The sequence below is a fragment of the Salvelinus namaycush genome, unplaced genomic scaffold (genome assembly GCF_016432855.1).
Source record: "Salvelinus namaycush isolate Seneca unplaced genomic scaffold, SaNama_1.0 Scaffold1474, whole genome shotgun sequence".
Taxonomy (NCBI): domain Eukaryota; kingdom Metazoa; phylum Chordata; class Actinopteri; order Salmoniformes; family Salmonidae; genus Salvelinus; species Salvelinus namaycush.
The window spans coordinates 7634-26069 of record NW_024058202.1 but is presented as its reverse complement, the minus strand read 5'-3'; the positions used below and the strand labels follow the sequence as shown (position 1 = coordinate 26069).

At 43.1% G+C, this 18436-nt stretch overlaps 1 gene segment (V, D, J or C); it reads left to right on the top strand.

Moving 5' to 3' along the window:
- Nucleotides 1–116: 116 nt before the first annotated feature.
- On the top strand, nucleotides 117–1457 carry LOC120036769 (the record flags this gene model as incomplete). The annotated part of the segment is given in 2 exon segments: nucleotides 117–147; nucleotides 985–1457. Coding segments are annotated over 2 exon segments (357 nt in total), but the record flags the coding sequence as incomplete, so codon positions are not given.
- Between the last annotated feature and the right edge of the window lie 16979 nt (nucleotides 1458–18436).

The following is an 18436-nucleotide window of genomic DNA, read 5'->3' as shown; positions in this document are numbered from 1 at the left end:
TCTCAGTAGAGAGAGTGAAGCTCTGTCTGAATGGGATGTTTCAGTTCCTGTCCTCTCAGTAGAGAGAGTGAGGAGGTTTTTGTACGGCTGTGTATACAAACTGAATCACTGTGGTATTCGGACAAGGAACCAAGCTCTTTGTTACTGGTGAGTACCCTTTCTTTTAACCTTATATTTTTGTATTCAAGGTTTTTTGTAATACGTAATAGTTAATAGAGTTACATATTTAACATTATATTCTTATTTCATATGTATTTCGTGTAAATAACCTACTTTGTAGACTGATTATCAAGAGTCATGGACACCATGTGACAGCTTCATAGCCTACAGTATATCTGTAGTTGTTGATTTCACATTTAAACTTAAGAAACGTGATGGACTATTTGACCATGTAGGTTACTGCTGTCACTTGACAACACTACTCATTTATAATGTCTCATACAATAATAATATATTTACTCAGAGGTAGATTTGAATGTGAAGTCTACATAAAGTGGTATGAACCTTTAAAATATTGGTCCCACGGTATATTAAATAATGATAAAACCATGTATATGGTAGTTACACACAATGTTGCTACATGCTTCATTACATTGCAGGCTACTACATTACAGTTGGTAACTCTGTTTGCTGGTTGACTAGTAGTAGGATATATGTTTGATTGTATCCCTCATTCAGAACATCTGACTACTTGATTATGTTTAAACTTAGAGATCTGAACTCATTATCCACTTGCACAGAAATCTGCTTTACCTCTGAAAAGTCACATATGGAGAGTTACTTAGAAAGTTTAAAAATAAGTCCAGCTACAAACAGATATATGAGTAATTTGTAACAACAGAATTACATGGTTTTAGTGCCTTTTAGTTTATGAGCCCAAAATGTTCATTGTTTGTAGTCTTTGAGAAAATGTTATTTTTTTCATTCTACTAACATATCAAATGATTTAGTGTAATATTTATTCTGCTCATTCCATTGGTCCAGACTCTACCCTCCCTCCGCCTGTCTTGACCATCTATCCTCCGTCCAGCGATGAGTTGAAGTCCAGCAAAGTCACCCTGGTGTGTCTGGCCAGTCAGATGGCCATGGGCTACGCTGATGTCAGCTGGACAGCGGGAGGGAATCCGGTCACCGGCGGCATCGCTACGAGTGGCCCGGTGCCGCAAGCCGACAAGACGTTTCAACTCAGCAGCTGTCTGACCGTTGACACGTCAGAATGGAACCAGGACAAAGTGTTCTCATGTAAAGTCACCGCGGGCTCCAAGTTCGCTGAGAAAGGCATCAAGAAGTCTGAATGCAGCACTGAATAGCCTGAGAACCATTGTAATGTCCATTTGATTTTCTACATCACTTTTCAAGTTATTGTTAGAATTATAATTTTTCTTTGCATATATACTGCATACATTCTGTTCCAAAAAAGAGAGAAATAGCTACTAATACTTATATCATAGGCTATATGATAAGTTTGAAATTAATTGATTTGCTGACTTATAATAGAGGAATAGTTGTAGCTTTGCTGTATTGTGGATATTAAATAAAGAACATTCTAAAGAACAAGTGTTTGTATTTGAGCATGTTGATGAACATCACTGTTAGCAGCACTAAATGAGGGGGAGTTTAACTGAACTCAAACAGAGCAGCCTGCTCTCTTTTGACCAGATCCAGAAATAGTTGATCTAGATATCCAGGATGTAGAGCAGGTTTACTGTAATGTTAATGAATAACCAGAGATGGACCAGAGGTTTAAATTACAACATCACATTATTGAGAACCTTCATTGGAATGATATGATTGTATTATAAACTGGGTTCTTCGAGCCCTGAATGGTGATTGGCTGACAGCCGTGGTATACTGTATCAGATCGCATACCAAAACAATTATTTGTACTGCTTTAATTACGTTGGTAACCAGTTTATAATTGCAATAAGGCACCTCTGGGGTTTGTGGTATATGGCCAATATACTACGGCTAAGGGCTGTATCCAGGCACTCCACGTTGCGTCGTGCTTTAGAACAGCCCTTAGCCGTGGTATATTGACCATATACCATACCCCCTCAAGACCTTATTGCTTTAATATAAGATCATTCTGAAAGTAGCTATTTAATTATCCTCCATTTCTATCGAAAGAAAACTGTTGATTTGTAAAGAAAGCATGTGATTGGGGATCACATTATTTCCTGTACAATATTTGCTTGTACTATTTCACTGTATGATGAATTAAAACAATAGTCCAATAACATGATATATTCAATATATTCATAGTTTATAGTTACAATATGCAATAGTGTTATAAACTTGCATCTTACTACGATGTACAGTACAATTTTAGTCATTCATATTTTGCCAGCAGGTGGAAAGAGAAGAGAGAAACATATTGTAATATGCTGCTACCTTGTGACTCAAACAGTTGTAATATGCTGCCACCTTGTCGCTCAAACAGTTGTAATATGCTGCCACCTTGTCGCTCAAACAGTTGTAATATGCTGCCACCTTGTGGCTCAAACAGTTGTAATATGCTGCCACCTTGTGGCTCAAACAGTTGTAATATGCTGCCACCTTGGATAATTGAGGCATGGATTGTTCATGAGTATATTTGCCAGCAGGGAGAACGAGGAAAGAGTTGTATTTCAACAGTATATTTGTAAAGTAGTCCTGTAGTACCTCCTCACTCTGTATTTTCAGTATTTACTAGGGGTGAAACGGTACGTGTATTCGTATTGAACCATTCGGTACAGGGTCCACGGTGTACGGGGTTCGGTACGCACTGTGAACCGAACAATACATTAATCATATATTATAGCTAGTTGTAAAACATATATTATTGTAAAACATATATTATTGCATAAACCAATGGCGTATAAATTAATGTGGGAAAAATATCCACATAGCAATAAAGCTGTCTTAAAAAAAAGAAGTTGTTTTGTCTTGTAGCTGATTAGTTATTTCCCTCCAGCGAGAACAGAGCTGAGAGATCGTCGTAGCAGCAATTAGTTTATGAAGGAATTAGCAGTTAGCTAAATGCAAAGGAGCAACATGGCAAGCATTGGCGAGCCGGGGCAACAATATACGGCTGACTCCGGTAGGGCTAAAGAAATCAACGCAGCGATAGCAAAATTCATAGCGGCAGAGCGTTGAGAGATACCTTGAGCAGAAAGCTTCGGTGTATTCTGCACTGACTGATCAAGCTGTGAGGAAGAATGTCAAAGATATTGTGACTTTGTCTGAAAATGTCATTAGACTAGCAGAGGTGCAAACCTCTCAAAACAGTCACAACACTGACATGCACAGAACATTCCATCAGTTTCCATGGTCCTGCCTATGAAAACAATGATCCTGAAATCAATGGTGGCATTTGATGAAGATGAACCCGCAGTAAGGGATGTCAAGACTGCTATCAGAGTTAACCTGGAGCCTAGATATGCTGACCCTGGTGTCCAAGACTTCTTACACAAGAGCAAGCAGGGACTTGGACCCCCGGTTCAAGTCCCTGCTGCACCTGGATGCTGCTGCTCGTCTGAGAGTCTACAATGAACTCACAGCAGAGATTGTGACCAATATACAACAGGTATTGTATTTATTTTGTTAATGTGACATTTATTATTTTATTAATTAGTGATTTAACAATTAATTATAAAGTAATAATTGTAATTGTCATAATAGTGTCTGATGTATATTTCTAACAACAAATCATATTTTTTAAGCCACTTCAGAGAGAGTAATTTTCATCTAATTTAATTCTGCAGGGTCAAGCCACAGATACCACAGGAGCCAACCCCTCTCCAGAGACGACAGACGACAGGGATTCTCCTCCAGAAAAGAAGTCTGCCATGGCTGAGCTTTTTGGGGAGTTGTTCACGACCCAGGAGCAGGGAACCAAGTCAAAGGTCAAGGTCATAGAGGAGGAGGTGACCTCATACAGGGAAGGGGACGGTATTCCCCTGGATGCTGATCCACTTACATGGTGGAAGACCAAAGAGTTAATATACCCTCGTGTTGCCATGTTAGCAAGGCGCTACCTGGCTGTTCCTGGGACCTCTGTCCCTAGCGAGAGGGTATTCTCCACAGCTACCTGGCTGTGCCTGGGACCTCTGTCCCTAGCGAGAGGGTATTCTCCACAGCTGCCTGGCTGTGCCTGGGACCTCTGTCCCTAGCGAGAGGGTATTTTCCACAGTGGCTGACATTGTCACAGCTGCCTGGCTGTGCCTGGGACCTCTGTCCCTAGCGAGAGGGTATTCTCCACAGCTGCCTGGCTGTGCCTGGGACCTCTGTCCCTAGCGAGAGGGTATTCTCCACAGCTGCCTGGCTGTGCCTGGGACCTCTGTCCCTAGCGAGAGGGTATTCTCCACAGCTGCCTGGCTGTGCCTGGGACCTCTGTCCCTAAAGAGAGGGTATTCTCCACAGCTGCCTGGCTGTGCCTGGGACCTCTGTCCCTAGCGAGAGGGTATTCTCCACAGCTGCCTGGCTGTGCCTGGGACCTCTGTCCCTAGCGAGAGGGTATTCTCCACAGTGGCTGACATTGTTACAGCTGCCTGGCTGTGCCTGGGACCTCTGTCCCTAGCGAGAGGGTATTCTCCACAGCTGCCTGGCTGTGCCTGGGACCTCTGTCCCTAGCGAGAGGGTATTCTCCACAGCTGCCTGGCTGTGCCTGGGACCTCTGTCCCTAGCGAGAGGGTATTCTCCACAGCTGCCTGGCTGTGCCTGGGACCTCTGTCCCTAGCGAGAGGGTATTCTCCACAGCTGCCTGGCTGTGCCTGGGACCTCTGTCCCTAGCGAGAGGGTATTCTCCACAGCTGCCTGGCTGTGCCTGGGACCTCTGTCCCTAGCGAGAGGGTATTCTCCACAGCTGCCTGGCTGTGCCTGGGACCTCTGTCCCTAGCGAGAGGGTATTCTCCACAGCTGCCTGGCTGTGCCTGGGACCTCTGTCCCTAGCGAGAGGGTATTCTCCACAGCTGCCTGGCTGTGCCTGGGACCTCTGTCCCTAGCGAGAGGGTATTCTCCACAGCTGCCTGGCTGTGCCTGGGACCTCTGTCCCTAGCGAGAGGGTATTCTCCACAGCTGCCTGGCTGTGCCTGGGACCTCTGTCCCTAGCGAGAGGGTATTCTCCACAGCGCCTGACATAGTCACAGCAAGCCGATCTGTGCTCACTGCAGATAATGTAGATAGACTAATCTTCTCAAAGAAAACCTGATAATGGTTTTATTATTTAAGTAACCAGTCTCAAGTGGTCCTATTTTGTTTAAGGCACTGCTATGTGACTTAATTTTGATATATGCTGCTGGACTACACAGTCTTGTTGAAGTTCTGTTTTAAATGACTGTTTTATTTCATGTTATAAGGCAGGACCTGCTGTTTTTTGTTGTCCCTTTGTTTCCATATGCTCCTGTGAATTCAAGCTACCCATGTTACTATTATAATACATGGAAAATCTAAATACAAATGACATATTTCTCAGGCATTTATTTTGACGATGTATTGAAACCGAACCGTGACACCACTGTACCGTATCGTACCGAACAGTGAGTTTTGTGAACCGTTTCACCCCTGGTATTTACAGATACTATACAGAGACATATTGTGTATGGATCCACTTATTATAATATGAGATGAATCCAATGATAAGAACATTTCTAGACTACATTATGTCCATCACACATCAACACAAATCATCAATCACAAATTATAATGTTATTGAAAGTTAGCTTGTACTGACAACAGAGATACAGTACACTCTCATCAATTCTGTGTTGACCTGGTTCAGAGAGGAGTGGTAATGTAGTTGAGACTAAGGACGATAGCTATAATGATAACTATAACAATAAACTATTCATAACTATAAAACATTGGCGAGCATCCACACTAGATTAGTTTATTGTTTATTGTTTGTACAGTACACCTGTCAATCATTGACTAAGGCCTAGGGACCCTCCTTTCTCTAGTCCCCGTGAACCCTGAATCCGTGCCGTTTTCCCGGTCTGGAGTCCTCATCTGTACCCTTATCTGTGCCCTTGGTGGTGCCCTCACCTCTCCTCTTAACGGTGCCCTCATCTCTGCCCTCAGTGGCATCCTCAGCGGAGGCCGGGGTGCGACCCTCCGTACGGGGCGTTGAGGAGGGGTCCACACAGGGGGCCGGGGGAGTTTCCCAGCCTGCAGGTCATCTACGAAGCCCTCCATCCTGTCGAACTTGGAGCTGAGCCTTCCCAGCTCCTCCTTTAGAGAGTTGAACTGTTTGTAGAGATCCCCCAGGGCCTCAGACAGGGGCTGAATTCTGGAGAGAGAGAGAGAGAGAGAGTGATAGAGGGGGAGGGGGAGAGAAGTCATGTCACTGAATTGCTACCCGCTGGGCAAAAACTGGTAGAATCAAAGTGGTTTCCACGTCATTTCAACCAAAAAACCCTATGTGATGACGTTGAATCAACGTGGAAAACTGATTGGATTAGAAAAACGTCATTAATGCATTTGAGCCAATCAGTTGTGTTGTAACAAGGTAGGGGGGCTATACAGAAGATAGCCCTATTTGGTAAAAGACCAAGTCCATATTATGGCAAGAACAGCTCAAATAAGCAAAGAGAAAAGACAGTCCATCATTAATTTAAGACATGAAGGTCAGTCAATACGGAAAATGTCAAGAACTTTGAAAAGTTTCTTCAAGTGCAGTCGCAAAAACCACCAAGCGCTATGATGAATCTGGCTCTCATGAGGACTGCAACAGGAAAGGAAGACCCAGAGTTACCTCTGCTGCAGAGAATAAGTTCATTAGAGTTACCAGCCTCAGAAATTGCAGCCCAAATAAATGCTTCACAGAGTCCAAGTAACAGACACATCTCAACATCAACTGTTTATAGGAGAATGTGTGAATCAGGCCTTCATGGTTGAATTGCTGCAAAGAAACCACTACCAATAATAAGAAGAGACTTGTTTGGGCCAAGAAACACGAGCAATGGAAATTAGACCGGTGGAAATTTGTGTTTTGGTCTGGAGTCCAAATTGAAGATTTTTGGTTCCAACCGCCGTGTCTTTGTGAGATACAGAGTAGGTGAACAGATGATCTCCAACCCAACTGTTTTTGGCTTATTGAGACTATAATTCGTTTTTCAACAGGACAATGACCCAACACACCTCCAGGCTGTGTAAGAGCTATATTACCAAGAAGGAAAGTGATAGAGTGCTGCATCAGAAGACCTGGCCTCCACAATCCCCCGACCTCAACCAAATTGAGATGCTTTGGGATGAGTCGGACCACAGAGTGAAGTAAAAGCAGCCAACAAGTGCTCAGCATATGTGGAAACTCCTTCAAGACTGTTGGAAAAGCGTTCCAGATGAAGCTGGTTGAGAGAATGCCAAGAGTTTGCAAAGCTGTCATCAAGGCAAAGGGTGTTAAACAAATATTTTAATTTGTTTAACACTTTTTTGGTTACTACATGATTCCATATGTGTTATTTCATAGTTGTGATGTATTCACTATTATTCTACAATGTAGAAAATAGTAAAATTAAAGAAAAACCCATGAGTAGGTATTCTAAAACTTTTGGCCGGTAGTGTAGGAATGCTGTTCATTGACTACCGCTGTTTTATAGCTCAGCATATAGCTCAGTACCCTCCAAGCTCATCATTAAACTCGAGGACCTGGGTCTGAACACCGCCCTGTGCAACTAGGTCCTGGACATCCTGACGGGCCACCCCCAGGTGGTGAAGGTAGAAAACAACACCTCCACTTAGCTGATCCTCAACACTGGGGCCCCACAAGGGTGCCTGCTCAGCCCCCTCCTGTACTCCCTGTTCACCCATGACTGAGTGGCCACGCACACCTCCAACTCAATCATCACGTTTTCAGACGACACGACAGTAGTAGGCTTGATTACTAACAATGACGAGACAGACTACAGGGATGAGGTGAGGGCTCACAACCTCTCACTCAACGTCAACAAAACAAAGATCATTGTGGACTTCAGGAAATAGCAGAGGGTGCACCCCCCTATCCACATTGACAGGACCACAGTTGAGAAGGTGGAAAACTTCAAGTTCCTTGGCGTACACATCACTGACAAACTGAAATGGACCACCCACACAGACAGCGTGGTGAAGAAGGCGCAACAGAGCCTCTTCAACCTCAGGAGGCTAAATACATTTGGCTTGGCACCTAAAACCCTCACAAACTTTTACAGATGCACAATTGATAGCATCCTGTCGGGCTGTATCACCGCCTGGTACGGCACCTGCAGGTACGGCACGATGTCACAGGAAGGCCAAAAAAGATAATCAAGGACATCAACCACCTGAGCCACAGCCTGTTCACCACGCTATCATCCAGAAGGCGAGGCCAGTACAGGTGCATCAAAGCTGGAACCAAGGGACTGAAAAACAGCTTCTATCTCAATGCCATCAGACTGTTAAACTGCCATCACTAGCACATTAGAGGCTGCTGCCTATAGACATAGAATATAAATCACTGGCCACTTTAAGAATTGGAACACTGGTCACTTTAATAATGTTTACATATCTTGCATTACCCATCTCAAATGTATATACTGTATTCTAGACTATTCTACTGTATATTAGTCCATGCCGCTCTGACATCGCTCATCCATATTGTAACGTCCTGACCAGAGTTCTTATGTGTTTTGCTTGTTTAGTGTTGGTCAGGACGTGAGCTGGGTGGGAATTCTATGTTGTGTGTCTAGTTTGTCTGTTTCTATGTCCAGCCTAATATGGTTCTCAATCAGAGGCAGATGGTAATCGTTGTCCCTGATTGAGAATCATATATAGGAGGCTTGTTTTGTGTTGGGATTTTGTGGGTGTTTGTTTCCTGTCTCTGTGGTTGTCTCCTAAATCATGTGGGGGCCTTGGGGAGGATTCCTAGGCCAAGGTCGGGGGCGAGGGTCACCACTCAAAGGACGCTAAGGAGGGGGACAAAGACAGTGGTGGAGTGGTGTCCTCGTCCACCGCCGGAGCCGCCAGCGCGGACAGATGCCCATCCAGACCCTCCTCTTGAGTTTTAGGGGTGCGTTCGGAGTCCGCACCTCAGGAGGGGGGTACTGTAACGTCCTGACCAGAGTTCTTATGTGTTTTGCTTGTTTAGTGTTGGTCAGGACGTGAGCTGGGTGGGAATTCTATGTTGTGTGTCTAGTTTGTCTGTTTCTATGTCCAGCCTAATATGGTTCTCAATCAGAGGCAGATGGTAATCGTTGTCCCTGATTGAGAATCATATATAGGAGGCTTGTTTTGTGTTGGGATTTTGTGGGTGTTTGTTTCCTGTCTCTGTGGTTGTCTGCACCAGATAGGTCTGTCTCGGTTTTTGCACATTTTGTTATTTTGTATGTTGTTTGTAGTGTTTCACTTGTTCTTTTATTAAACATGTTGAACACTAGCCGCGCTGCACTTTGGTCCTCTCCTTCACCTATGGAAGAAAGCCGTTACACATATATGTATATAGTCTTAATTCATTCCTTACTTAGATTTGTGTGTATTGGGTATATGTTGTGTAATTGTTAGATTATACTTGTTAGATATTACTGCACTGTCGGAGCTAGAAGCACAAGCATTTCTCTACACCTGCAATAACATCCGCTAAACACGGGTAAGTGACCAATACAATTTGATTTGATTTGATTTACTTTTAACAGCACAGTGGTGCCGGTTACAGAGGTCAGTAAGGGAACTGGGACAGTGAAGGAAGCTATACTGCTAGCAGTACATTGGTGCCGGTTACAGAGGTCAGTAAGGGAGCAGGGACAGTGAAGGAAGCTATACTGCTAGCAGTACAGTGGTGCCGGTTACAGAGGTCAGTAAGGGAACAGGGACAGTGAAGGAAGCTATACTGCTAGCAGTACATTGGTGCTGGTTACAGAGGTCAGTAAGGGAACAGGGACAGTGAAGGAAGTTATACTGCTAGCAGTACATTGAGGCAGAGGCAGAGGCAGAGGCCCAGCACATCTACACAGGAGAGGGCCAACAGAGTGGGAATAGTCTAGATCAGGCCACTATCATGAAGGGGTCAGTCGAAGGACTATGGGCCTGTTTCCCGGATACAGTCCTGCAATAAAAAAGCAAGATCAAAGGAGAATCTCCATTGAAAATGTTTTTTAGTCCAGAATAAGGCTTAATCCGTGTCCGGGAAACCACACCAATATGTTTTGAACTACAAATGCAACTGAAAAGTTAGTGCACTAAATTATGACACCATGAAGTCTACACACTGCTTTACACGTTTGTGAAATCCCTACTACAATCTAATGGGCCACGCATTTGCAGGAAACATCAGGACAGAAGACATGGGAAACTAGAGCCTCATTAAACTTCAATGACATTCTTCATCAATGAGAGATGTTTTCTGGCTATGTTATTGTGCACTGCAGCCTATCCAGGCACGCACACACACACACACACACACACACACACACACACACACACACACACACACACATACACACACACACACACACACACACACACACACACACACACACACACACACTGAGTGTGCACTGCAGCCTATCCAGGCCTGTTATTGGAGAGTGAGCGCTTACAGTAAACATGCTGGCACACACGTGTGTTATTGTCTGCCTGCAGGACTCAGAGTAGGAACACTGAGTCTCTCCAGGACTGGTTGGATGGCTGCTAGCTAGTCGTTTTTGATGTCTCAGCCAGAACTCTCAGTTCACCATATAGAGCAGAGTGCTGATCTGGGATCAGGTCCTCTCTGTCCATATAATATTATTCATTAGTTTGTTTAGCTGGAATTGAATGTTTGTATCCTGATCACTGTATCTCTCTTTCATCTCTCTCTTTCTGACACGTGGTGATGATGTCACCTACCTGACGTATTCTGGCAGGACAGAGGCGTGATCGTTGATCAGCAGGTCCTTCACCTGGTTCATGATGGCGTACTTCCAGTTGTCCAGCACCTGGGTCAGGTTGGAGCAGATCTTAGTCTGGCTTTTATCTGCTGGAGATGACATGGGAATGTTCATTCACCCCTCAGAAACACAAGGTAGACTTTACTGTACTGTACCACTGGCTGATCATGTCTTGAACATAACAAGCTGTTAGAACACAATATCATTCAATATTTATGGATGTATAGAACATACTGCTTGAAGTGTGCTACATAAGAGACTCTACAAACACATGCAGGAAGTAGATGACATACTAGTGACTGTGTCTGTTCTACTTCACCTCTATCGTTTGTAAATTACGTCTGAGTGTTGGAGTGTGCCCCTGACTATCCGTCAATAAAAAAAATAAAAGGAAATTGTGCTGTCTGGTTTGCTTTATATAAGGAATTTGAAATGATTTATACTTTTACTTTAGATTCTTAAGTACATTTTAGCAATTCCATTTAGTTTTGAGACTTAAGTATTTTTAAAACCAAATACTTTTAGACTTTTACTCAAGTAGTATTATACTGGGTGACCTTTAGTTTTACTTGAGACATTTTCTATTAAGGTATCTTTACTTTTACTCAAGTATGATATTTGGGTACTTTTTCCACCACTGCATACAGGAAGACTACATACCAGTGATTGTGTCTGGGCTGTTTTACTGTACCTCTATCAAAGAGACTCTACACATGCAGGAAGTAGACGACATACTAGTGACAGTGACTGGTCTGCCTTACCTCTATGAAACTACAAATACAGGAAGTAAATGACATACTAGTGCTTGTGTCTGGTCTCCCATACCTCTACCTTTACCAAAGAGTCTTTACACATACAGGAAGTAGATTACATACTAGTGACTGTGTCTGGTCTACCTTACCTCTATCAGACTCTACACATACAGAAAGAAGATTACATACTAGTGACTGTGTCTGTTCTATCTTACCTCTATCAAAGAGACTCTACACATACAGGAAGTAGATTACATACTAGTGACTGTGTCTGGTCTGCCTTACCTCTTTCCCACTCTGATGTCTCCTGCTTCCACTTCTGAGAGACACACAGAGAAAGCAGGGACAGCAGGGCTACAGCCCTCCTCATCGTCATCTTCATCAGAAAAACAAATCAAATGTAATTGGTCACATGCGGCGAATACAACAGTTGTAGACTTTAGAGTGACATGATTACTTATGAGCTCATTCCCAACAACAACTTCGTCATCATCATCAGTCATTCAACCCCTCCACTATGTCCAACAGAGACAAGTCTACATGTGAGGATCTGGAACCAGTGTCACCTCAGGACAACCACTCAGTGACAACAGGTGCAGAACACAGTACAAACATCATACTTGTTTTTATTTGACCTTTATTTAACTAGGCAAGTCAGTTAAGAACAAATTCTTATTTACAATGACAGCCTAGGAACAGAACGACAGATCTTTACCATGTCAGCTCGGGAGTTTGATCTAGCAACCTTTCGGTTCCTGGCCCAATGCTCTAACCACTAGGCTACCTGCCACCACTTCCTGTTAACATCCCATCGTTGATGACTAGATGAGATTGGACCTGGTTCTGTAGACGATTAGTCGGAGTCTTTGTAGTCCAACACTCAGACCCGAGTGGTGATTATTAGAGAATCGTCTGTCTGTGCAAAAGCAGATAAAACACCATCATTATGTGATGGTGTAACTGGAAGTTGTTACTGCAGCTTGGCACAGAATAACCCCCCGTCAGTTAGATGAAGAATCAATATAATATCTGAAGTTGATGTCAGACTGGCATATTATTTACACATTCATTCATTTCAGACGAGTTCATGTTCACATTCCATTTGACCTGCAGATGTCCAGTGGATGATGGTTTCACAATAGAAAACATTTTCCTCTGTAAATACATCTAATATCAATCAATCAATATTGAATATTGATCACTAATATATCTGCTAGTGAATCTGTAGATACTCAATCAATCAATCAATCATTAAACTGTATATATTTTTTACATCAGCCGATTTCACAAAGTACCATACAGAAAACCAGCCTAAAACCCCAAACAGCAGCAATGCAGATGTAGAAGATCCTCTACCTGACTGTGAAGCTGAGCTGTGAGCTGGTTTATCCCCAGACCAGATTAGACCAGACTAGAGCAGACCAGTGTGAGGTAGTAATCCAGTATGACTGAAGCTCTGCAGGAAAACAGGATGTGGACAGCTCTCTAATAAACTCCCTAAACCATCCCCCACCTGCTGGGCTCCTCCCCTTTATAACCAGGACACCACTCTGTAAACACACACACACACACACACACACACACACACACACACACACACACACACACACACACACACACACACACACACACACACACACACACACACACACACACACACACACACGGAAAGAAAGAAACGCTGGTCTGGAGGTCTGTAGTGTTACAGTGAAATGTAATCTCTAAAGGATGTCTGGAGGTCTGTATTGTTACAGTGAAATGTCATCTCTAAAGGCTGTCTGGAGGTCTGTAGTGTTACAGTGAAATGTAATCTCTAAAGGATGTCTGGAGGTCTGTATTGTTACAGTGAAATGTCATCTCTAAAGGCTGTCTGGAGGTCTGTAGTGTTACAGTGAAATGTCATCTCTAAAGGCTGTCTGGAGGTCTGTAGTGTTACAGTGAAATGTCATCTCTAAAGGCTGTCTGGAGGTCTGTAGTGTTACAGTGAAATGTCATCTCTAAAGGCTGTCTGGAGGTCTGTAGTGTTACAGTGAAATGTCATCTCTAAAGGCTGTCTGGAGGTCTGTAGTGTTACAGTGAAATGGCATCTCTAAAGGCTGTCTGGAGGTCTGTTGTGTTACAGTGAAATGTCATCTCTAAAGGCTGTCTGGAGGTCTGTTGTGTTACAGTGAAATGTCATCTCTAAAAGCTGTCTGGAGGTCTGTATTGTTACAGTGAAATGTCATCTCTAAAGGCTGTCTGGAGGTCTGTAGTGTTATAGTGAAATGTCATCTCTAAAGGCTCTCTGGAGGTCTGTAGTGTTACAGTGAAATGTCATCTCTAAAGGCTGTCTGGAGGTCTGTAGTGTTACAGTGAAATGTCATCTCTAAAGGCTGTCTGGAGGTCTGTAGTGTTACAGTGAAATGTCATCTCTAAAGGCTGTCTGGAGGTCTGTAGTGTTACAGTGAAATGTCATCTCTAAAGGCTGTCTGGAGGTCTGTAGTGTTACAGTGAAATGTCATCTCTAAAGGCTGTCTGGAGGTCTGTAGTGTTACAGTGAAATGTCATCTCTAAAAGCTGTCTGGAGGTCTGTAGTGTTACAGTGAAATGTCATCTCTAAAGGCTGTCTGGAGGTCTGTATTGTTATAGTGAAATGTCATCTCTAAAGGCTGTCTGGAGGTCTGTAGTGTTACAGTGAAATGTCATCTCTAAAGGCTGTCTGGAGGTCTGTAGTGTTACAGTGAAATGACATCTCTAAAGGCTGTCTGGAGGTCTGTTGTGTTACAGTGAAATTACATCTCTAAAGGCTGTCTGGAGGTCTGTAGTGTTACAGTGAAATGTCATCTCTAAAGGCTGTCTGGAGGTCTGTAGTGTTACAGTGAAATGTCATCTCTAAAGGCTGTCTGGAGGTCTGTATTGTTACAGTGAAATGTCATCTCTAAAGGCTGTCTGGAGGTCTGTAGTGTTACAGTGAAATGTCATCTCTAAAGGCTCTCTGGAGGTCTGTAGTGTTATAGTGAAATGACATCTCTAAAGGCTGTCTGGAGGTCTGTATTGTTATAGTGAAATGTCATCTCTAAAGGCTGTCTGGAGGTCTGTAGTGTTACAGTGAAATGTCATCTCTAAAGGCTGTCTGGAGGTCTGTAGTGTTACAGTGAAATGACATCTCTAAAGGCTGTCTGGAGGTCTGTTGTGTTACAGTGAAATTACATCTCTAAAGGCTGTCTGGAGGTCTGTAGTGTTACAGTGAAATGTCATCTCTAAAGGCTGTCTGGAGGTCTGTAGTGTTACAGTGAAATGTCATCTCTAAAGGCTGTCTGGAGGTCTGTATTGTTACAGTGAAATGTCATCTCTAAAGGCTGTCTGGAGGTCTGTAGTGTTACAGTGAAATGTCATCTCTAAAGGCTGTCTGGAGGTCTGTAGTGTTACAGTGAAATGTCATCTCTAAAGGCTGTCTGGAGGTCTGTAGTGTTACAGTGAAATGACATCTCTAAAGGCTGTCTGGAGGTCTGTAGTGTTACAGTGAAATGACATCTCTAAAGGCTGTCTGGAGGTCTGTTGTGTTACAGTGAAATGACATCTCTAAAGGCTGTCTGGAGGTCTGTAGTGTTACAGTGAAATGTCATCTCTAAAGGCTGTCTGGAGGTCTGTAGTGTTACAGTGAAATTACATCTCTAAAGGCTGTCTGGAGGTCTGTTGTGTTACAGTGAAATGTCATCTCTAAAGGCTGTCTGGAGGTCTGTATTGTTATAGTGAAATGTCATCTCTAAAGGCTGTCTGGAGGTCTGTTGTGTTACAGTGAAATGTCATCTCTAAAGGCTGTCTGGAGGTCTGTAGTGTTACAGTGAAATGTCATCTCTAAAGGCTGTCTGGAGGTCTGTTGTGTTACAGTGAAATGTCATCTCTAAAGTCTGGCCCCAGATACAGTGGAGGTATTTGATGTGGAAGCAGCATCCCTCCTCCTCCCCCCTCCTGCTTCCCCCTCCTCCTTCCTCCTCCTCCTCTTCCTCCAGTACTACATTCCTGAAGCCTACAGTAGCCTACAGTAATCATCTGTGGAACATCTGGGCTCTGCCTGCAGCCCGACCAGCTCCGACCCCTCTCTAATACACTTTTCACACTACTGAACTGAACTGAACTGAGCCAAACCAAGCCGAGACAAGCTGAGCGTTAACCCAGTCTTACAACCTGGGAATCACATACACACACTGGCAGCTCATAAAGTTAGAATCAAAACATTATCCAGCCAGTAAACTTAGGAGAATAATACGTTACATCATTGTTTGGGCCGAGTCTGAATCATGTGATGGAGCAATGAAACACGTAACAATTTATTGAAAAAACGACACGTATACACAGTGTTCACAGAAAAGAATACACTTTGTTGCTGTCATGTTGTTGCAGTTTCCATGGTTATACACAGTGTTGCCTCATATTCCAGATGATGTAATAACCTATAGTTCATAACCTATAGTTCAAACCAGATGATTTAATAGACTATAGTTCAATAATGATCCCATGGAGTTAACCTGACATAATGACAGAAACCAGATGATTTAATAGACTATAGTTCAATAAAGATCCCATGGAGTTAACCTGACATAATGACAGAAACCAGATGATGTAATAACCTATAGTTCAATAAAGATCCCATGGAGTTAACCTGACATAATGACAGAAACCAGATGATTTAATAGACTATAGTTCAATAAAGATCCCATGGAGTTAACCTGACATAATGACAGAAACCAGATGATGTAATAAGCTATAGTTCAATAAAGATCCCATGGAGTTAACCTGACATCATGACAGAAACCAGATGATTTAATAGACTATAGTTCAATAAAGATCCCATGGAGTTAACCTGACATAATGACAGAAACCAGATGATTTAATAGACTATAGTTCAATAAAGATCCCATGGAGTTAACCTGACATCATGACAGAAACCAGATGATTTAATAGACTATAGTTCAATAAAGATTCCATGGAGTTAACCTGACATCATGACAGAAACCAGATTATTTAATAGACTATAGTTCAATAAAGATCCCATGGAGTTAACCTGACATCATGACAGAAACCAGATGATTTATTAGACTATAGTTCAATAAAGATCCCATGGAGTTAACCTAACATCATGATAGAAACCAGATGATTTAATAGACTATAGTTCAATAAAGATCCCATGGAGTTAACCTGACATCATTACAGAAACCAGATGATAGACTATAGTTCAATAAAGATCCCATGGAGTTAACCTGACATCATTACAGAAACCAGATGATAGACTATAGTTCAATAAAGATTCCATGGAGTTAACCTGACATCATTACAGAAACCAGATGATAGACTATAGTTCAATAAAGATTCCATGGAATTAAACTCACATCATTACAGAAACCAGATGATAGACTATAATTCAATAAAAATTCCATGGAGTTAACCTGACATCATGACAGAAACCAGATGATTTAATAGACTATAGTTCAATAAAGATCCCATGGAGTTAACCTGACATCATGACAGAAACCAGATGATAGACTATAGTTCAATAAAGATCCCATGGAGTTAACCTGACATCATTAGAGAAACCAGATGATAGACTATAGTTCAATAAAGATCCCATGGAGTTAACCTGACATCATTACAGAAACCAGATGATAGACTATAGTTCAATAAAGATTCTATGGAGTTAACCTGACATCATTACAGAAACCAGATGATAGACTATAGTTCAATAAAGATTCCATGGAGTTAACCTGACATCATTACAGAACCCAGATTATTTAATAGACTATAGTTCAATAAAGATCCCGTGGAGTTAACCTGACATCATGACAGAAACCAGATGGTTTAATAGACTATAGTTCAATAAAGATATCATGGAGTTAACCTGACATCATTACAGAAACCAGATTATTTAATAGACTATAGTTCAATAAAGATCCCGTGGAGTTAACCTGACATCATGACAGAAACCAGTACAGAAACACACAGCTTGTTTATTACTCATGGTAGCATGTGATCATCCTGGCACAGTTATAAATGGATCTAATGATCTTGACATAACATGTTTTTATTCAAACATTAACCAGAAAAACAGAGATTCGTTCCCTCTGGAGCTGTGCTGAGGAGAGGAGAGGAGGAGAGGTGAGGGGGGCGGAGGGGAGGGGAGAGGAGAGGTGAGGAGGGGAGGTGAGGGGGGAGGGGAGAGGAGTGGCAAGGAGGGGAGGGGAGAGAAGAGGAGAGGAGAGAAGAGGAGGGGAGAGGTGAGGAGGGGAGAGGAGAGGAGGAGAGGTGATGGGGAGGAGGGGAGGGGAGGGGAGAGGAGAGGTGAGGAGGGGAGGAAGGGAGGGGAGAGGAGTGGCATGGAGGGGAGGGGAGAGGAGAGAAGAGGATGGGTGGGGGAGGGGAGGGGAGAGGTGGGGAGAGGAGAGAAGAGAAGGGGAGAGGTGAGGAGGGGAGAGGAGAGGTGAGGAGAGGAGGGGTGGGGGAGGGGAGGGGTGGGGAGGGGAGGGGAGGGGAGAGGTGGGGAGAGGAGAGTCTGTGGCCAGCCAGCCCAGAGTCTGAGCCAGCTGGGTCTGGAGATCCCTGCAGAGCAGAGAGCCATGATGCAGTAACGAGAAGAGATTCATGGCTCCTGTGAGATATACTGTTGGTCTTCTATGTTTCTAGACTCTGAAATGTTACAAACAGGTGTAGGAACTTTCAAGGAGAGAAAAGTAAGAAACAGTTTTGATTAAACTTCTCACCAGATAACAGTATTGATGTATTTGAATCTCACAGACCAATGCTCTCTTTGGGACAGTTGAATGTTGACACTAACCTTTTTTGACACAGGAACCAAAG